The sequence below is a fragment of the Lithobates pipiens genome, unplaced genomic scaffold (genome assembly GCF_037356315.1).
Source record: "Lithobates pipiens isolate NorthernLeopardFrog02 unplaced genomic scaffold, aLitPip1_a1.2 Scaffold_1, whole genome shotgun sequence".
NCBI lineage: Eukaryota > Metazoa > Chordata > Amphibia > Anura > Ranidae > Lithobates > Lithobates pipiens.
The window spans coordinates 216,372,569-216,394,756 of NW_027507685.1; the positions used below are offsets into that span (position 1 = coordinate 216,372,569).

General features: G+C 44.1%; 1 protein-coding gene across 1 annotated transcript; it reads right to left on the bottom strand.

Annotated features, from left to right (window-relative positions):
* Positions 1–765: 765 nt before the first annotated feature.
* CUNH19orf47 (chromosome unknown C19orf47 homolog) lies at positions 766–21,678 on the bottom strand. The gene is made up of 9 exons (XM_077482551.1): positions 21,576–21,678; positions 17,089–17,129; positions 16,368–16,455; positions 8,431–8,545; positions 6,101–6,176; positions 5,466–5,600; positions 4,777–4,929; positions 4,055–4,125; positions 766–3,977 (listed from the first exon to the last, which is right to left on the bottom strand). The coding sequence occupies exons 2-9, from the start codon at positions 17,105–17,107 to the stop codon at positions 3,432–3,434; spliced, it is 1,203 nt and encodes a 400-aa protein (XP_077338677.1). The 5' UTR covers positions 17,108–17,129; positions 21,576–21,678; the 3' UTR covers positions 766–3,431.
* Between the last annotated feature and the right edge of the window lie 510 nt (positions 21,679–22,188).

Genomic DNA, 22,188 nt, shown 5'->3' on the forward strand with positions numbered 1-22,188 from the left:
GCAAAGCAAATACACTTTTGCAAACTGATGCCGACTAGTATTCCAATATTTCCTCATCTAATGTGACCCCACCGCTGATGGAGAGGGGCAGGTGAGGGTCAAACAAGGATGCTATGCTGGCAACGACTGATGACACCATCGGTCGTTAGGACACCGGCAGCTAGAGGGTTGTAACGGTGCATAATGAAAACCTGTGACTTCGTGTAATTAAAAAGACAGCCCTCATCCAATGCTGGCTTGTACACAATTTTGGGCAATTTTCAGGCATTTTGCTGAAGCACCCCTGAAGAAATCTCAAGGCACCCAGGTTGAAAAAGGCTGCTATAGGGAATCACTTTATTTTGCATATTTGCACATTGTTAATTTTACAGCGCAGCACTATTTTGACTTTCTATTGCTATAGGGAATACCACCCGTCTGAGAATAACCTCTCGTGTAGAGAACAGGAAATGGTGCCTCTATAACACTGGTAGAGAAGGGTCAAGGTGAAAGGTTCAGGATCCCGTTCTTAGCAAAGAACTAATATAGCTCAGCTCGTCAGAATATGCAAAACATAAAATGAAGAGGTGGTGAGATGAGGAGGGGGTGAGATGAGGAGGGGGTGAGATGAGGAGGGATTATTTTGGGATCAGTTTAACAAGATGCAGAGGATCAGCAGAGTTTAAATTAGGTGATCAGTAAGTAGGCTGGCTTCCCTTTTTTTCCCCCCAAGTGCAGATCTCTGCACACAGAACTGCAATACCAATAAATCTCAAACTACACATATTAAGTTTTAATAAAATATTTAATTATAAAAAGATAACTTCTTCTATTACCTAAAATTAATAAATACAGTGGCGGGATGATCACCATCATTTCACCGGTCCTCTCACTATTAGTGTAAAAAAAAAAAAAAAAAAAAATATCCCTCAAGCACCCCCTTTACTGCATTAACTGGTGTGCAAAAGTTAAAGTGAGATTGTTGTCTTAACTGTAAAATCCTTTTCTTAGATTACATTACAGGACACAGGATGGTATTCCGGTTATTATGCTGTTACATTCAGGAGACTGGACACTGGCAGAGCAAACCTGTTAACACAGCCTTGCATCAACCCTCCCAGCAAGCCACAGTTTTGTAAATAAGCAACAGTAGGAGCAAATCATAAGGAAGAGAGGGGAAGAACCTGTGCCCTGTAATGTACTCCAAGAAAAGGATTTTACAAGTAAACAAAAACAGGATTTTTGTCTTATTTTACAATACAGGACACAGGATGGTATTCAAGAATGTAAGGGACTTTACCAAATACAACTGAGTGGTGGGCAACAGAGCAAACAAACAGAGCAGCCCTGATCCTCCTCTTCTTGGGGTCCCCCCATAGCAAGCAGCTTGCTAAGGGGGTACTTGTGCATGCTTGCTCCCAAGCCATGCTGTGCATGTTAATAGGACACAAAGCGTGACGGAACCTGCTTGGTGAACCCTACTCACTGGCTTTGATTAGCCTGTGTCTAAGCCAATGAGGAGGTAAAGAGCTGGGAGAGCCGTTGCTCTCGTGCACATCGCTGCATCAAGATTGAAATCAGGCAAGTAAAAGGGGAGCTGCACACAGAAGGTTTCTTATCTTGCAAAAAAAAACCTCAGCCTTTATAACCACTTTAACAGAAGGGGATCAAGATGGCTAACAGAGATGCCTGAAGAACCATACGGAAAAACGTAAACATCAGACCAAGTAGTAGCCCTTGTATATCTGGGAAACAAATGCCTGATGCTAGAAAGCCCAAAAAGCACTAAACAGACCTAGTAGAATGTGTTTTTGAAAGGCGGATCCTTGAGGGCAGGGAAAGATAGCGCCACGCAGGCATAGTGTAGCAGTTTATTATGGGTTCAAAGTATAACAAAGTATGTATATGCACTCACAAGCGGATAGGGTGAGGGATGACAGATCGCAAGGGAAGGTCCCTGTCACCCACTCAGAAAGTAAAGATCCCATCCAGATAACCCCAGGTTGTTGCCAACATCCCAAAAATAGATACCATAGAACAAATGTGCCCCCCCCCCCCCCCCCCAACGGGGACTTTAAACGGCAACTTAGTACATATGTAGATTACAAAATGTTATTAAATGTTTTAAAAAAATGATATATATTTATATATATATATATATATATATATATATATATATATATATATATATAGTGCATACATCGCCATACATTAAAATAGTAACAGAGTCTACTGAAAAGTGATTGTCTCCTGATATTGACTGACACATTTCAGGACCTGTAAAGAGTCCTTTCCTCAGGGGCATTCCCCTAAGGAAATCAGAGGTACAGACAGACAGTTATCTTGAGTCTGCAGGAGCCAGAGATTGCACCCACGATCCGCTGAACACTGGTGCAATGCTCTGCAGCCTTGATAGTTCAAAAATAAAATGCACATTCCTTCACCTGCAAAAATATATGCATTTATTCTTTTAAAAGGTGAACTTATCCTTTAAACCTGGAAGCCAGCAGGACCAGGCCTGGTACCCCCCACCCATAACAGGTCTTGAAACACTTCCAATGGAACAGATCAGTTCCTGGAGTCCAGATGTTGATAATGAAGGATGTCCACCTGCCAATTTGCCACTCCTGGAATATGGACAGCAGATAAGGCTGTTAAATAACGTTTCACCCGAGCCAGAATCAAATTTGCCTCTGTATGGGCAACCAGACTTCTGGTACCCTTTGGTGGTTGATGTAAGCCACTGCTATGGCATTTTCTGACAGAATCCTGATCAGATAACCCTGCAGTCAAAAGATCCAGCATTTAATTAAAGTTTAAAATGCTGAGCTCCACATCCACCCATTGTTGGTTGCAAACAATGCGTCATGGCTGGCAGTGCCACATTAACCCTTTGTGGGAATATATCCAAAGTGAGGTATTCCCTCCAGGGCTTCACCACTGTTGGTGCAAACCTCACCTTCTAGATGACAACACAGGCAGGTTTCTACCAGACTTCGCCCTCCCAGTAGGCATACTCTCACAGGAGCATCCAGGGGCAGGGAACCAGTAGAGCACTCGGCAGCTCTCAGCCACACTAAATCGCTGATGCCCAACAGTGTCTAATGCACAAAGGCACATTACAGGCAAAGTGTTTCTTCGCAGCAGGGTCCGGGGTAGCCTCCTGGGCTATGCCAAGGATTTGTGTATCTGGAAAGCTGCAAACCAAGGCCTGGGGTCTCAGCAGCCAGTGAAGTAACTGACTAGCAAAAAAAGAAAAAGGGGAAAAAGTAGAGAGAAGCCATTCATCTCCTAAGCCCACTAGCAAAAAACTGGCTTGTTGGGAATGGGAGGGGTTATGCAGGGCTGCCCCAACAGTTGGTCCAGTGTCCAGTCTCCCAGAGGTAGGAGCAAAATTGTAGTTCCTGAACATCAACCTGTGTCCTGTAATATAGAAGAAAACAGTTTGCACTTCATAACGATTTTCTTCCTAACCGTTTAAAGACGCTTACACTGCGAGTATTGTCCATCTGAGCACTGCGGTTATCGCTAGAACTGGTCACGCGAGGGTTTCCGATAGTTCGCTTGATGGTAATCTTAAAAGCTGTTGGAGGTGGCTTGCTACTACTAACTTTACTGTCTTGAGCTTCAGAGTGCAGCTTTCCCAATCGCTTCACCAGTGCAGCTGAGGGCGCTTTTCTTTTTCTTCCTTCCTCAGGGTTGGCTCTTTTGACTGTGCCGAGCCTTTGTGCCATGCTGATCTTTTGAGTGGTGAGCTTGGCAGGGGCACTTGCAGGGGGCTTTGTGGCAAGTCTCCTAATGGTAGTGATGGCAGGCTTTGGTTCAGAGCTTGTGGCTTTGGCCTTTACAGTAACTCCAGGGGTAAGCTTCTCTCTAATAATGGTGGTACCCTTTCTCTTAAGTACACCAGCATACTGCAGAACACTGCCCTCTTCATCGCTCTCTGGTAAATGATCTTCACCAATTGCATCACCCAAACGGCTAAAGACTCCAGTGGGCTGTAAAAGCAGAAGGTAAGCCATGAATACATGAGCACAATCAAATGTAACTGCTCCCAAAAGCACTTTCTACTCACCTTTGTTACAGTTGTTGTGTCCGCTTTGCTTTCTGCTCCCAGTCTGTCAAAGACTGATGTTCTGGTTATACCTATAGCACGTTCACAAAATAAAGGGAAACTTGTTTCACAAAACAGCTAGACCTGATTTATTACTATATATACACACACATACACATATAAATAAAAAAGGTTGTCTAAAGTATTCTGGACTCCTGTGACCGGTTTTCAGTCAACAGCGGGCTAAAGTCCCCCGCTGTCATCACTCAGATCGATCCCAACTAATGTCAGGATCCACCCACATTGCCTTGACCGGTGCTGAATCAGCCTCTCATTGAACTGCTGGGAGCAGCGACTCTCATCCTCTACACAGCCTGGCCCTCCAGTGACCGTTGGAGGGGCAGCAGGGCAGTGCAGCTGACTGAAAGTGACCCAAGAGATCAGCGGTCTTTGATCACTCAGTTCTCAGTCTTAAGAGGTAGCGTGGGACTGATGCTGCATCCACTTAGGTGAGTAGGAATGTTTTTTTTTCCAGAATCCTGAAATTTTTAAAATATCCTATAATTTTTCTGCATTCCAGTTAAAGAGGAAAAACTGATAACACCAGTTCACAAAATATGCCAATCAAACAAGATTTGTTTTGCAGCCTCAGTTCCCCTCTTCACAACTATTACAAAATAACCCTCAAGACTGGACATCTCATTCATTAAACAGTTTGATGAACTGGCACCATAAAAACTCACTTTTAGCTGCCTGTTCTTCCAGAATTTTCTTTGTCCGAGGTGTGGTCCCCTTTGGCATATTAATGACATATTTCCCTTCAATCTCGGCTGTCACCTTGCGACGTTTTACTGGAACCTCTGCAGTGTCAGGTGCAGGTGAAGGTGAAGACACGGCTACACAGAGAAAGAGAGAGAGGGGGGGCAGGCCACAGGTCAAAAATCGGCATATACCCATGTCCTATAACTAGGCGATAATACTTAAAGGTGTTTGAAAGGCAGAAAGTTTATCTTAATGCAGTAGATTAAAAAAACCTTGTGTGCAGCAGCCTCCCTAATTACTTACCTGAGCCCCATCTCTCTCTCCAGGGATGTCTAAGCCGCCTGGAACACTTCTACCAAATGTCTGAGACACAGCAGCGGCACCATTGGCTCCCGCAGCTGTCAAAGTCGGGGGGGAAGAGAGAGACTTCTGAATGGACATACGGAGCTGTGATTTGGCTCCAGTGCCCCTATAGGAAGCTGCTGACTGTGGGGGCACTCGACAGGAGGGAAGGACCAGGAAAGAGGAGGATTTGGGCTGCTCTGTGCAAAACCAACTGCACAGAAGAGGGAAGTATAACATGTTTGTTTTGTTGTTATTATTTTTTTAAATGAGCCTTTACAGTCACTTTAAATAAATCGTTTGTTTGCCTGAATTAAACTCAAACTACCTGACTGTGCGTTCTTCAGAGCCACCTTGTTGGAGACTGTAACAGAGATCTTAGATGTGCTTGTTTCAGGTCTTCGGACAGGGGTGGATGGAGGAGAGTCTCGACTTAGACTGTTTGCAATCATTCTTGTGGCTGCTAAAAAAGAAAAAAAAAAGTGAGAGTGAGAGTGTGAGAGAGAGAGAGAGCGAGAGAGCCTGACTCTCTCTCAGAGATCGCAAATATATACTGTGTAGCTCACTTCAATAACCATAATTTTAACTTGTTCAAGTCTGCTTTGCCGGGAGTATGTGTATTGACGTCCTTCCCTGCTCGAGTGGCCTGCACGCCTCCTGCAGACTCGCTGGATTACAGATCGGAGTAAGGGGTCGATCCCAACCCCTTACCACGTGATCAGCCGTCAGCCAATGAGATGTAAACAGAGCCGGTAAACGGCTATTTTTCTCCTTGCGCTGACAGCGTTTTGTGCCAATGCATATCAATGAAGGAGAAAAATTACCTTTTTGAAAAACTGTCAATTAAAAGTGCGTCAGCGCTGAAAGCTGAAAATTGGTCTGGGCAGGAGGGGGGGTTTAAGTGCTCAGTAAGCAAGTGGTTAAAGACTACACAATTAAAACACAGTGTTTAAAGTTACTTACGGCTATTAGCACTTCTCCGTAGTTCATTCTGCATGCTAGTCTGGTTAGAAGGCTCAGTCACAGCCTTACAAATATCCTATAGGAAGCACAAAATAAAAACAGTTCGCTAGTTAAATCCAACGAATAGCTTTCCCTGCATGCTGCAATTCCTGTTATTTTTGCCATTACACATATTTTTGTCACAGACAACCCATCACACATCTGAAGTCAGGTTAGCCATTTAAAGGAAACCTGTACTTTGCCCAAGCAAAAAATGTGTGCACCACCAGCAGCAAACTCTTCCCATTTGCTCTCCATCCACTGCTTTCAGCAACCAGTTCTAAGTATGGAGGAGTATGCAACACTCTACCCTCCTAAGTGCGAATGCTGGTGCCTGATAATTGTTCAGGCACCCAGTGCTGTCACATGGGGGCAGAGAGGTCTCAAAGCCTGGTAATCTCCAAGTTGCGGCCACAGTGCTAATTTTCCCTTGCTTTGAATGGCCAAGCATGTGCAGTTGGTGGAACCCTCATTAAAGTGAACCTGTATGAGGAAAGCCCATGCTCACACAAAAGCTGAACTCCAGACCAAAAAAAAAAAAAACATGGTCTCTGCTAGGTTTCCACAGAGTACATGTTAGTTGGAGTTCCACTGACATAAGACGCTGGTGCTCGTGATTCGTACATCTCTGTCGGGAGCAGTGGTCGTGAAGTGGTGAGAACTTTAGCACACACTTTAGGATCTGCTGTGACTGCAGTGCACTGCCGGTTATTGGTTTACAGTTTGCTGTGAGAATTTTGCTTTATGCTGGCACTTATGTTTAACATGTGAATGGAAACATTGAAGTGTGGTTTGAGTCTTTTTAATAAATTTTAAAACAGTATCATGCTACGTGGAGCATTTTTTTATTGTTCACATATGGATATGCCTTGCCTGGAATGATCGGGGGATAGACCCAAGTGTGGTTTATACTGCCTTTTTTTTTCCAAACGCGAGAGTGGGAGGCAACATCAGTCAGTGAGTGCGTTTCCATTAGGAAAGGTGTCAAACACGCTGGTGTGGTGAAAGTTTGAAGGATTTTATGAAGATTGATTTCTTTGTGTGGTTTTCATCATTTGGTTTAATGGACTTTTAGTTATATATCACCGCATCACGGGGTGTTATATTGAATATTTATATTATCACGTTACACATTTAATATATTTTGCATGAGCGCTACTTAAATTATTCCTTAATATTCTGCAGTACACATTTTTAGGTATAATTTATTTACTATATATATATAGATTTTATTTATATTATATATATATATATATCTTAATGTTTAGGACACTTCTGGTTGTGTCTTTTAGAAATATGTATGTTTTCATGCATTTTTAAAAATAAATTTTATTTTTATATTCATCTTGTGTATGTTAAGCCTTTGTACAGTACCATACCAGGCTCAGCCCACTGTTTCTACATATTTGTTAGGACATAGGTAACATTATGTTTTGCTATAGTTGGCACTTCCTTATAACATACAGCTGTAGTGTCTGACTTCCTGACATTAATCCGTACAGGCTGCTGGCTATAGCTGTGCAGAGAAACACACTGGATTCTATCACTGTGCACTCAAATGAATCCATGTGCATAAGCTAAAATAGCCCTTTCTCTGCAGGTACTTCAGTCAGGTTATAACTTCTTATGTTCACTTCTCTTGAGTGTCCCTAAAAAACAAAAAACCCAGGCCTCTACTTTATGTTTTTGAGTGACTGCAATGACAAAAGACAGTTTTAAGGCTTAACCCAGTCTGTATCAACACTGCACCCTATTTATCACTCACTGCAGGTCTTTCAACAAAACAATAGCGCAGTGCTGCATAAAAAATAAATAAAAAGGGGAGGAGGATTTAATCATTGTTACCAATTTATGCAAACTAAATATAGGTAAACAAAATATATATTTGAAATCAATTCTGGCATCGGTACAAGTTGGACTGGCTCCTGTTATTTATTATATGCCCAGAGTACAGGAAAGCTATAATGTTATCATCTAATACTGTATACATCTTCACTTGCAAAATTAACTTGACATTAAAATGGTTACATGAAGGCAAAAGTTGTCCGTTTTCCCTGCAGCTTAACAAAAGACGACATTGTGACTGGTTGCTATGGACAATGTGTCATGAAAAGAGTTGAAAAACTGGTTTCTCAAGGGAGTTAGTCAAACTGATAACTGCTTATCTGGATTGAATGGTAATGAGGGGATAGTCCTCATCAAAGAAAAAACACAACAACAACACCACACACATAGTTATGGTCAGCTAGTGCTTAATAGGAGGTTGAAAATGAAGCACATTTTCAACTTACCTGTTGATGAACTACCTTTGCATGTTTCAGTATGGCAATCACATCACCCACCACTGTAATGCCCAACTCATTCATGATCTCCTTGTTCAAATCCAAAAGCATGTTCTTGCTGATCCTAGGATTAAAAAAAAAATGCATTTCACAACTCTACACATCTTATTAGCCCAGCCTGAATGATAGCATGACCCTTCCTTTCCCATTGACATCCCATTAGCTTCAACTCTGTCCTCCTGAGGTGCTGCTTCTAGCTAGACACTGATACCAAACCTGTAATTATAACCCTTTCAAAAAGTGTGCACACTTGAGTTAAAACACACACACACAAATATATATATATATATTTTATTTACATACACACATTTTTATTTTTTCCTTATTTTAGAGCAGAGAAAGGCTAAACCGCAGTCAGGTTTTCCTGCTGACTGTTACTACTTTCTGTATACAGGCATACCCCACTTTAACCACTTTCAGACCGGACCATTTTGCTGGTAAATGACCAGAGGTCTTTTTACACTTTGGCACTGCGCTGCTTTAACTGGTAATTGCGCGGTCATGCAATGTTGTACCCAAACAAAATTTGCGTCCTTTTCTTCCCACAAATAGAGCTCTCTTTTGATGGTATTTGATTGCCTCTGCGATTTTTATTTTTTGCGATATAAACGTAAAAAGACCGCAAATTTTGAAAAAAAATGATATTTTCTACTTTTTGTTATTAGAAAAATCCAATAAACTCAATTTTAGTCATACATTTAGGCCAAAATGTATTCAGCCACATGTCTTTGGTAAAAAAAAAGTCAATAATTGTATATTTATTGGTTTGCGCAAAAGTTGTCACATCTACAAACTAAGGTACGTTTTCTGGAATTTACGCAGCTTTTAGTTTACGACTGCCTATCTCATTTCTTGAGGTGCTAAAATGGCAGGGCAGTACAAAACCCCCCCAAATGACCCCATTTTGGAAAGTAGACCCCCTAAGGAAATTGATAAGAGGCATGTTGAGCCCATTGAATATTTTATTTTTTTGCCTCAAGCGATTGAATAATGACAAAAAAAAAAATTTTTTTTTTTTTTTACATTAAGTTGTCACTAAATGATATATTGCTCACACATGCTATGGGCGTATGTGAAATGACACCCCAAAATAAATTCTGCTGCTTCTCCTGAGTATGGGGATACCACATATGTGGGACTTTTTGGGAGCCTAGCCGCGTACGGGGCCCCGAAAACCAAGCACCGCCTTCAGGCTTTCTAAGGGCGTAAATTTTTGAGTTCACTTCTCACTACCTATTACAGTTTTGAAGGCCATAAAATGCCAAGATGGCACAAAACCCCCACAAATGACCCCATTTTAGAAAGTAGACACCCCAAGCTATTTGCTGAGAGGCATGTTGAGTTCATGGAATATTTTATATTTTGCCACAAGTTGCGGGAAAATTACAAACTTTTTTTTTTTTTTTTTTTTTTTCACAAAGTTGTCACTAAATGATATATTGCTCACGCATGCCATGGGCATATGTGAAATGACACCCCAAAATAAATTCTGCTGCTTCTCCTGAGTATGGGGATACCACATATGTGGGACTTTTTGGGAGCCTAGCCGCGTACGGGGCCCCGAAAACCAAGCACCGCCTTCAGGCTTTCTAAGGGCGTTACAGTTTTGAAGGCCATAAAATGCCAAGATGGCACAAACCCCCCCCAAATGACCCCATTTTGGAAAGTAGACACCCCTAAATTTAGGGGTACACTAGTGAGACTAGGTAATAAATGGCGGGTGCCCTGAAACTATAAAAAAATAACTAACCAACCAGCGTCACCTGTAACAGTTATATGGTGATCACTGGTGAAAGGGTTAACTAGGGGGCAATCAGGGGGCTTTATGCGGTAGTATATGGGGGTCCCTGGCGCTATAAAAAGCTGCAGCGAACCTAAATACCTACCTGCCTAACTAGCGTCACCTGTGACACTAATACAGCGATCAGAAAAACGATCGCTTATTAGGCTGGGTTCACACTGGAGCGATGCGGGAACGCCACGAATGCGCGGCGGGTTCCCGCATCGCATGCCTCCCGGCGGCAGTTCACACTGCCCTATGCGAACTGCTGGGAGTGTCAGTGAAATGTTACTGACACCCCCAGATCAGTTCGCATATCGCAGTGCGATCTGCAAACTCGGATCGCATGGTGTGAACACCCATGCGATCCGATTCTGCTGCGGGCCAAAAAAAGGGTCCCGTGCGAATTTGCGGCGGGTGCGGCGAATGGCTGAACTCGAATCGCACAGAGATCGGATGTGATTTGCACTGCAGTGCGGTGCGAATCACATCCGTTCTCATAAACCGCTGCAATGTGAACCCAGCCTTAGTGACACTGGCGACGGGGGGTGATCACGGGGTTAAACCTTTATTGGGGGGGTTAGGGGGGTACCTTATAACTAAAGGGGGCTAACCCTAACTGCCCTAACAGTTATTAGTCACAAATGACACCCGCCGGGTGATCAGGGGGTTAAACCTTTATTAGGTAATAAATGGCGGGTGCCCTGAAACTATAAAAAAATAACTAACCAACCAGCGTCACCTGTAACAGTTATATGGTGATCACTGGTGAAAGGGTTAACTAGGGGGCAATCAGGGGGCTTTATGCGGTAGTATATGGGGGTCCCTGGCGCTATAAAAAGCTGCGGCGAACCTAAATACCTACCTGCCTAACTAGCGTCACCTGTGACACTAATACGGCGATCAGAAAAATGATCGCTTATTAGGCTGGGTTCACACTGGAGCGATGCGGAAACGCCGCGAATCCGCGGCGGGTTCCCGCATCGCATGCCTCCCGGCGGCAGTTCACACTGCCCTATGCGAACTGCTGGGAGTGTCAGTGAAATGTTACTGACACCCCCAGATCAGTTCGCATATCGCAGTGCGATCTGCAAACTCGGATCGCATGGTGTGAACACCCATGCGATCCGATTCTGCTGCGGGCCAAAAAAAGGGTCCCGTGCGAATTTGCGGCGGGTGCGGCGGGTGTGGCGGGTGCGGCGAATGGCTGAACTCGAATCGCACAGAGATCGGATGTGATTTGCACTGCAGTGCGGTGCGAATCACATTCGTTCTCATAAACCGCTGCAATGTGAACCCAGCCTTAGTGACACTGGCGACGGGGGGTGATCACGGGGTTAAACCTTTATTGGGGGGGTTAGGGGGGTACATTAGAACTAAAGGGGGCTAACTCTAACTGCCCTAACAGTTATTACAGTCACAAATGACACCAATGCAAAAAAAAAAAAAAAAAAATGACATTGGTGTCACTGTGACTGGGGGGCAGGGGTAATTGGGGGGGTGATCGGGGGGTAAAGGGGGGGTGTGAGTGTGCCTGGCATGTTCTACTGTGTGTGTGAGTGTTGGTGCAACTTACTGATCCGTTCTCCTCCGTGTCGGAACGAAAAATACCGACACGGAGGAGAGAATACATCACTTCCTCTCCTGTGTTTACATTACAGGAGAGGAAGTGATGTCACCGGGGATTTCTATTCGTCGGGAGCGATCGCGAGGGGGTGGCCATGAATGAATGGCCGTCCCCTCGTCCGGGATCGCTCCCGTACGAATTCCGACCGCCGCAGGCACCGGGCGGGGGCCCGATCGGGCCCCCGACCCGCGGGAGGCAAGGGACGTACATGTATGTCCTTATGCCTGCCCGTGCCATTGTACCGACGTACATCGGCGTGCGGCGGTCGGCAACTGGTTAAGTGCACTCACTTTACATACACTCGCGATTACGGACATACCCGCGAGTGTATGTATTTTGCAGCCGCAGTAAAAGGAGCTGAAGCTCTGCAAGCGTAGCCCACCTTGTTCCAGGGTGCCCCTGACACCTCCACTACAGCCCCTGATACCCCGACTACAATCCCAGATGCCCCACTATACCCTAGAAGTTAAAAAAGGTATTGCTTCACTTTAAGTACATTTTCGTTTTACATACATGCTTTGGTCCCATTGTGTACTTAAAAGTGGGGTATGCCTGTATTTCTGTTCTGGTAATGTCATGGGACATGAGGTGATGGGAAGTCTTCCTAAAAAAACACACCAACAGCAATAGAATCTGACAGAAGTTTCCATTCTTCCTCTACTCAATATATAGTTTTTGCCCAAAGTTACAATTATATTAACAACGCAAGCATTGGTAATCTATTTGCGGTTTTGAACCAGTTAGTTGCAAACTAGGCTGAGCGAATCAGATTAACGTTACTTTGTTTGAACGCAATGATACCCACGGTACATCTCTTCACAGCAAAGATACAGTTTAAAGCAATTAGAAGAAATGTAAGTGAAAAAAAAAAATTTAATGAAAGAGATCACAGGACCAATAACAACTTCAATACAGGGCACTTTTACCCTCTTCCTGCTCAGTCCAATTTTCAGCGCTATCACATTTTGAATGAATATTACGCTGTCATGTAACACTGTACACAAACTACATTTTTAGAAGTTTGTTCACTCATCTAGAGCTTTCTTAAAGTGGTTGTAAACCTTTACAACCAACTTTGACCTACAGGTAAACCTAGATTAAGGCTTACCTGTAGGTCCAAGAAATATCTCCTAAACCTACATGGTTTAGGAGATATTTGCCAAAATACAGGCACCGCTGTCTACGGTGCATGCGCCGTAGACAGTGGCGCGCAGATGCACTGAGCGCGCCGCTGTCGATATGCCACGAGTGGCGGCTCCCGTGCACATGCGCAGGAGTGATGTCATCGTGGCTTCGTCGAATGACAGCGGCGGAGCAGCGAGACCCACCGAGAAGATGGAGGCTCCGGACTACAGGGGACAGCGGTGATTTCGCTGGCTCCTGTGTCAGGTAAGTGACACATAATGGACTACTATACGATGCATAGTAGTCCATTATGCTTTACCTTTGCAGGGAATCAAAGAGGAAGTAAACCCATCAGGGTTTACTTTCTCTTTAAGCCCCATACTCATTATCAGTTTTTCCTTCAGATTTACCAAAAACATATAATATGAGGTCAAACCTTAGGAGTTTCAATTAATGTGCAATCAGGCAGGCCCTTGCACTACATGGTTTTGGTAAACCTGAAGGGGGGAAAAAAAAAAAAAAAACCAACAACAAAATCAGCAGAAAATCTGATAGTGTGTATGGGGTATCAGGGTGGTAGTTAAGAACTACTGTTTTTTTTTTTCAGCAAAAAATGCTTATTTTGTTTCTGCTATAAAATTTTGCAAATGCTAGGGCCAAAACAACTAATCGATTAACCTCCCTGGCGGTATGATTATGTCCGATTTTTGAATGTCAAAGCAGTACAATTTTTTTGCATTGAAATTTGTTGTTTTATATTGTAGGCCTATAATTCTTAGGAATAACTCACTTAAATCTGTCCAAGAGTTTAGTAGACATCCCGGGATTGATAAAGTTTGAAACACGAAATCATGAATTATAATATAATAACTATATAAAAATACATTTTATTCAATAATGTAATCAAAAACACTGAAATTTTGCTCAGTTGCAGAATCGTTACTGTCGTCACTTTGTGTCTGATGACAAATGTCCCCACGAATCACTATCTCTCAATTCTGCAAGCGATTCTAACTATTGCCATTTTCTAGCTTTTGACGTAGAGGGATGCTTTTTGGTTGCCATGGACGTTCACAAATTTCCAGGCAGAAAGAACAGATATATATATATTTTTTTAAACTGCAAGCAGGGCACTGGACTAAACTGAGGAGAAATGAATGGATATAGTAATGTAATCTACAGATTACAGTGTATTGTGGTTTTTTTTGTACTTTTAATTTGCCGCTGGGCTCCGCTCCATGCATCGCAAAGCTTGCAGGGAAAGGAGCCCGATACAGTGATACATCAGGAGGAGGATACAGCAGGAGGACATCGCAGGATCCTAGAGACAAGGTAAATTGTACCTGGATACTGTGACGCAATCCCGAACGTCTGGGATTTTGTAATATGTCGTAATATTTTTCTAACAAGAGGTAGCGCCAGATACCCCAGTTTTTTAGGTTTTGTTTATTATTGTGAAAACCCCGTGTGGGGATTTTCTTCGTTGGGGGGAGCTGCAACCTATTTTTCAGTTCTATCTATCCTCTACCTGGAATACAGTAGCGCGGTTTCTCTAACATTTATAAAGCAATCCCAAACGTGGCTCGAGATTACCGCTTTTGATAATGAACGTTAACCCCAAACCACACTCGGGGAATACAGCTAGGAAGGTTAATCGACAACTAATCGATTGTGAAAATAGTTGTCAGCCATTTTCATAATCGATTAATCGGTCAGCCGATTAGTTGGCCTGCATACAGAATGCATTATTTGTTTATATATCCTGAAATACAGTGCAGCACTCATACAGCTCAGTCCACCCTCCATACATGTCAGTAAGTGCCTGAGAACTTGTGAATGTGTTGAGGAGCAATGCCTCATGGGACATGTAGTCATGGGCAGGAAACGAGGGGTTCTAAAGGCAGAAGATTTTTTTTACCTTGCTATAGCAGCACTCTATACTATACTTTGCAGCTTGCTATTGGGCCATTCTGAAGGCAGGAGGAGCCAGAAGTGCCAGTGGGGGGGATCCCAGAAGAGAAGAATCAGGGCTGCTCTGTGCAAAACGATTACACAGAGCAAGCAAGTATAACATGGTTGTTGTAAAAAAAAAAAAATAATAATAATAAAAAAAAAAAAAAAATCACAGGAAAGTCGTGTGTGCAAATACGCACAGCAAAAAGCAAAAAGGTGTGAACTGAGACCAATGCTGGCTATAGACACATCACTTTCCGGACGAGAATATTTATACGAAAAATCACTGTACATTCCCTGAATGAAAGGATGTCATTTGAAACTGTCACTTTTAAAATGAGTGCAATTTCTGAAAGAAAAACCCACATACACTGTCTGAAAATTCCTGTGACCAAGAAGATTTCTATTCTGCTCCTTCGAAATTTTCCCATCACAGTGGGAATGTCGATTTGACTAACAATTACAAAAATCTAAAATTATAATATATATATATATATATATATATATATATATATATATATATATATATATAAAGGCGGGGGGTAGCAACAGAAGAAAGTGGTTTTAATAGTTTTTTTTCTTAAATGTTCTACTCTGGGGAAGTGATCAAGATTTAATTTAACTTTTTAACACATTATTACTGCTTATAGCGGTGAATTTCATTGCTAGAAGCAAGCATTTTACTGAATTAAACTGATTTCATTTGTTTTGTTGTGATTAGCCAGAGCTAATCACAAATGATAGAGATGGACTGTGATTGGCCCTATCTGTACCATGTGATCACATTGGCCAATCACAACTAGCAAGAGAACTGTACACAATGGATGGCATGAAAGGATGCCATCCATTGTTTACAACAGTCATGTGATCTGCTGTGATTACAGTGGTCACATGGTACCGGCAGTAAGCTGATACACTGGTCAGTCATGGGCTGTTTCTGGTGGACATAGTTGGTGACAGATTGTGCCGCTGCAAACAAGTGGAGCTTCCCCCTTTTGGGTCTTGCTTTGCTTCAAGCAGTAAGGTGTATGGACTATTTTTGGAGAGAAAAAAAAAAAAGTTATTGTTTAGGGTCATTTCAAGTCCAGTCACAATACGATTCTGTTCATATTACAAAGTATCAGAAAAAAAATTCTGATGTATTCTGCTGCAAACTTAAGGAAGAGCAGCCTGGGGTCCCATCCAAACAAGAATATTAAACAGGTTGGGGGTTACGTGCTACACATGTTTGATATGCCTGGCATACTATACATGTTCCACTTTAAAACTAGATTTTCACTTTGAGTAGAAGGATGTTGACTCAAAGAATGAGTAAGCTAGACAATGAGGTGGAACAGCTGGCGCTTCTCAGTACTCCTAATGCTTTGTTTACCCACATAAAGCCTAGTGATATCTTCTCACCTGTTGTCCACAAATGTCACAGCATAATTGACAGCAGGTCCTGCAGGAATGCCGGCCTCCTTGAAGAAGCTGATCCACTCTGAGGTGGCTGAAAAGATAGAAACCACTTTAAAGTGAACTTTAAGCCTTGTTGAAATCTGTGTGTTGAATGCACATCGCAGACATGTTTTATATGTGTTACCATTGAATGCCAAATCGCGTTTTGATGTAAAATGCAGTTAACATTTTCAAAAATAGGACTGGCACCCAAGTAGAATAAAGATTACCAAACTAAAATAACTGGTAATGCTTGCTTGTAGATTTTGTTATCTTCCACAATGCCTAGGAGCCAGGAAACTTGGGGGCCACCAATCTGCATATGTTAGTGTGTAGCGCCCCCTAGAAGGAAGGGGCTATTCTGACCTGTCCACTCCAATGCAAGAGAGTCAAAAGTTGCACATTAAGTAGCCCATATCAGGGTAGGGCTGGGAAAAAAAAAAAAAAAAATTTTATTTAAATCTTTAATTGAGTTGAGAGGTCAAATAGATTCAAAATTTAAGCAAATTGATTTTTTTTTTTCCACCAGCGCACCGGTCCTGAGGTGCTGCGGGTAGGAGTTTTTAGACGAGGCCGCGGCTTCGGCCTAGTCCGCGACGTCCGGCCTCGCCTAAAATCTCCTGCCCGCAGCTAGCAATAGTCAGTAACTAAACAAGAACAGAAAATAGTAATAAAAGTGTCTTACCCATAGTTATGGAAGCCATGATGTTACCACTCAAAGGATATCTGAAAGGCAGACAGGGAATATTAAGTTCCAATAAGCATCTTTTATCCAGATATACACAAAAACGGTTCCATACAGAAAGATAAGGGAGGAAAGGCAAGAGTGAACACAAAAGATTTGGAGGAAGATCAATACAGAAAGTTCAGTGGGCTGGCCGGGCTGCACGCCCCCCCCCCCCCCCTCATTGACACACAGGACAGCAGCTGGGGAGACAAAAATAACTCCTGACTCTATGCATAGCTAGCTCCTCTATTTATGGCCAGGACTGGGATGAAGCTCTGATACATACAAGCATGGAAGACTCATGATAAAAAGTGCAGAACTTCCCCCCATTGCAACCAGATTCCCCTATTCATTTTCCCATCCTTCGCTACAAACATGAGAGGGAGAATCCGATTGGCTGCTGTGAGCGTCAAAAACAATTCTTTCTGCAGAAAAGTGTGAGCAAAAGGTACAATATATACACACCGCTCAATGCCATAGCTCGGAATTGTGCTGGTGTAGAAACATAGAATAATGACAGCAACAAAAGAGACTAAGTGCTCCATCGAGTCCACCCCCCCCCCCCCCCCCTTTATTTTTTGCTCTGTTTAAAAAATAAATAAATAAATAATTTTTGTTCAAAGCCTAGTCCACAAAAATCAAAAAAATTGGATGAAAAATACAGCTCTACTAATTTAAAGATCTACACTATATTGTCAAAAGTATGGGGACATATGCCTTTAATGGCATCCCAGTCTTAGTCCGTAGGGTTCAATATTGAGTTGTCCCACCCTTTGCAGCTATAACAGCTTCAACTCTTCTGGGAAGGCTGTCCACAAGGTTTAGAAGTGTGTCTATGGGAATGTTTGACCATTCTTCCAGAAGCGCATTTGTGAGGTCAGACACTGATGTTGGATGAGAAGACCTGGCTTGCAGTCTCCGCTCCAATTCATCCCAAAGGTGTTCTATCAGTTTGACGTCAGGACTCTGTGTGGGCCAGTAAAGTTCCTCCACCCCAAACTCGCTCATCCATGTCTTGCTTTGTGCACTGGTGCGCAGTCTTGTTGGAGTATGAAGTGGCCATCCTCAAACCGTTCCCACAAAGTTGGGAGAATGAAATTGTATGCCGATGCCAGGGGCCCAAGCCCTGAAAAATAATCCCACACCATAATCCCCCCCCTCCTCCACCAAATGATTTGGACCAGTACACAAATCTATTGGGTTTAGGTCAGGCGAGTTTGCTGGCTAATCGAGCACAAAGATACTATAATCATTAAACCAGGTATTGGTAATTGTGGTAGTGTGGGAAAGTGTCAAGTCCTGCTGGATCATGAAATCAGCATCTCCATAAAGCTGGTCAGCAGAGGGGACCATGAAGTGCTCTAGAATTTCCTGGTAGAGGGCTGCGCTGACTTTGGACTTCATAAAACACAGTGGACCAACTCCAGCAGATGAGACAACTCCCCAAATCATCACTGAATATGGAAACTTCACACTGGACCTCATGCAGCTTGGATTCTGTACCTCTCCACTCCTCCTCCAGACTCTGGGACCTTGATTTCCAAAAAAAATGCAACGTTTTCCACAGTCCGTGATGATTTGGGGGGGAGGGGGGGTGTCATGTCATCTGCTGGTGTTGGTACAATATTTCCCTGCTCTGACACACCTGTATGATGCGAACGGAGTCTAACCCCAACTTACTCGATCCAAAAAAGGTTTGCCTCTAGTTCTACTTAAACCACCTGATCAACAAAGATTTACCCCCCCCCCCCCCCAGGCCATTTGTTGCAATACAGCATGGAGTTACTTTAACACATACTGCACTTGCTGGCTTTTAAAAATTGGACACTTACCTGTCCTGGAGTCCAGCGATGTCAGCACCGCAGCTGATGTTTCCATCAGCTGTCAGGTGCTACCATTGCGGGTGAGGGAACCCGGCAGTGTAGCCTTGCGGCTTCATGCCAGGAACCCTACTGTGCATGCAGGCCCCGCTCCTCTCTCCTACTGGCCTGGCGAGAGAGGGAGGAGGGAGCTCCGCGGTGACATCATGGGCTGCGGCGCAGACTCCCCAAAGTGGGAACAGGATACCTGTCAAAGACCGGTATCCTGTCCCCCCCCCCCCCGAAAGGTGGCAATTGTGGCACCGGAGGAGGGGAGGAGATAAATGAGCTGAAGTTTCGCTTTTGTGTGGAACTCTGCTTTAAGCGTATATTAATTGGTTTGTGCAAAAGTTATTGTGTCTACAAACTATGGTACATATACTGGAATTTTTATTTTACTAGTAATGGTGGTGAACAGCGACTTATAGCGGGACTGCACTTTTGTGCCAGACACTTTTTGTGAACCAGTGACCATTGCTAAAAATATGCACTGTCACTGTACTAATGACACTGGCTGGAAAGGGATTAAACCTCTAGGGCGATCACAAGGTTAAATGTGTGCCTAGCCAGTGTTAATGTGTATCTTTTTAAAAGGGAAAGAAATAGATTTTATTCCCTGCTTTGCAGAGAAAAAAAATGTATATTACTTCCCCGCTGGCAGGACAGGGCTCTGCCTTGTTTACATAGGCAGGGCTCTGCCCTGTGTAAATTTATGACGATAGCCAGGTGATGGCGCTAATCCTGGTGATCAACATCTGCTGTGTTTAATCACAGCGCGGCCAAGTCGCCGCCAGTGCGCACCACCTACCCCAAATTGTCAGATCATCTACTATGTATGTGATCCGACACCGGAGAGACACTCTGCCGCTGTACTCATACATGAGTCGTCGGTAAGTGGTTATATTATTCTGGTTTTGTGTATTGCACTGAGAGGAGCGCGTCACAATGTCTTGTATTTACTTTAGCCCACTGAAATGAATGGGCTGTGTGGAAAAGTGTCCTTGCTCTGACTTAAAAAAAAAAAAAATGCACAGCTCTGACTAAAGTTGAACAATGCCCTTGCTGTAGGTGTAGGCCAGGTGTGTCAAACTCCATTTAATTGTGGGCTGCATCACCAGTATGGTTGCCCACAAAGAGCCGGGCGTTCCAGGGGTGCGCTTCGCACAGGGTTCAGAGGGCACGCTATGGAGCGGGTGAATGTTGCGTACAGGGGGCGTGCCGCGCACAGGGCGCTCTGTGCACAGAGATCTACTGGATCCCAGCTCTGTGGAAACATCCTCCCCTCTTATTACTGGATCCCTCCATCTGTTTACTGGATCCCACCAGATCCATGATGACTGGATCCCAGGATCACCAGATTCCCCCCCATCATCATCTTTTTCTCTTTGTTACTTGGAGACTTTTTTTTTATTACTTTTTGTTACAGGGGGCGTGCTGCACACACAGTGCAGGATGCAGGGGGGCACACGCCACAAACAGGCTGCAACTACACCTCTCTCCCCCTTCAAACAAAGCTTCCTCACATATCTCTCTCTCTCTCTCTCCACCAGTACCTCCCTGTGTAGGGGGCTCTGCCTCGCAGAGATTGTTCTCTCTCAGATTCTTGCGATCTGTCCTCACTGTAAGTGTGTGCAGAGATCCGTTAGATCCGGGAGCCACTGAGAGCAAAGCCGAACCTTGTAAACACAGAAATCTTCTGTGTTTACAAGGGACAATGGTAAGTGGAGGTGGGAGCCAGAGGTGGTGGAATGGAGTTCTGCCACGATCCAGCTGCAAAACTGGGTGCAAGGGCCACGGGGACGGGGGGTGGATACAGCTCGTGGGCCTTGTGTTTGAAGTACGTGGTGTAGTCTATTCATACACCTCCTGAAGTCTTTCTGGATTACAAAAGCAGTTTTGTGGTGACCATTTCAATATTTTGCTTTTTTCTCTCTACTTTCAGTGGAATTCACAATTGGGGGGGGGGGGGGGTGTATTTTGGGTGGTGGTGGAGCTGGGCGCTTTTCTACAAAACAAAAAACCACAAACACTTGATTCACGGTTGGAATCGGGTTCTTTTTTGGTTGCTGGACGCCGCGCCGGTCCGGAGGAGGTGAGGGCAGGAGTTTTTAGGGGAGGTTTCGGCCTAGTCCACAGCATCCAGCCTCGCGGACTAGGCCAAAGCCGTGGCCTCACCTAAAAACTCCTGCCCTCAGCACCTCAGGACAGGTGGTGGTCAAAAAAAAAAAAAAAAAAAAAAACTAAATCTAAAAAAAATTGATTTGCTTAAATTTTGAATCGATTTGACCTCTCAACTCCATTCAAGATTTAAATCGATTTTTTCCCCAGCCCTAGGTGGTGGGTCCACTTTAGGTCACACACACGGCCGTAGATCAGATCTTGTGGTCTCCGATCCTCCACAGTGTGTGACAACATTGCCGAAGAAAGGGATTTTGGAACCTTCCCCTCCCCACACTGCTTTCCCCGCATCCACTCTTACTTGTGTTGCCTCACCTACCGGCAGCACCCAGCCGGACACCTCCACACAACACTCCGCTGATACCACAACACTCATAAAGGCACAAACAGTAACACAACACACATTACCCGCTCACTCCCCGCAACCGCCACCTCCACGACAAGAAATCCTCTTCCTATGTCCCCAACCGCTCACACTACCTCATTCGCCCTCCACCAACCAGAAACCGCCCAAGACACTCTCCCTCCCGCTCATTGGTCGATAAACCCATAGAGCCCGCCTCCCGCTCGCTGCTAGTATTGGGATTTGTAGTTTTCACGACACGTTGAGGGAAGCGCGCCCTGCGTCGTGACGTTAGCGAGACGTAAGGGAATTCCTACGGTACGTAGTGACCAAAACACAGCCTGGGACTGCCCCACCCCCACCTAGATTCCTGACTTGTTACTTCTGAGGGGCTCTCCACCCGTCGGAAACCCGGGCACACATATCAACCGTCCTGTGGTAGACAACTGGGGTGCATGATCATCCTGTCCCATGTCTGCTATCAATGTTCACAACTTCACACACTGCTAAAAACTTCGGTGCGCTCTGAGTCTGAGCCTAGCTCAGCAAAGGGCAGCGGCGGGTGCTCTGTGATTGGCAGAGCAGGCTGCAGGTCATGTGCGGGACGAACCGGATGGCGGACATGAAGGTCTGTGAATGATTCACCTGGAGCCTTAGCTGCTGGTCACATGTGGATGC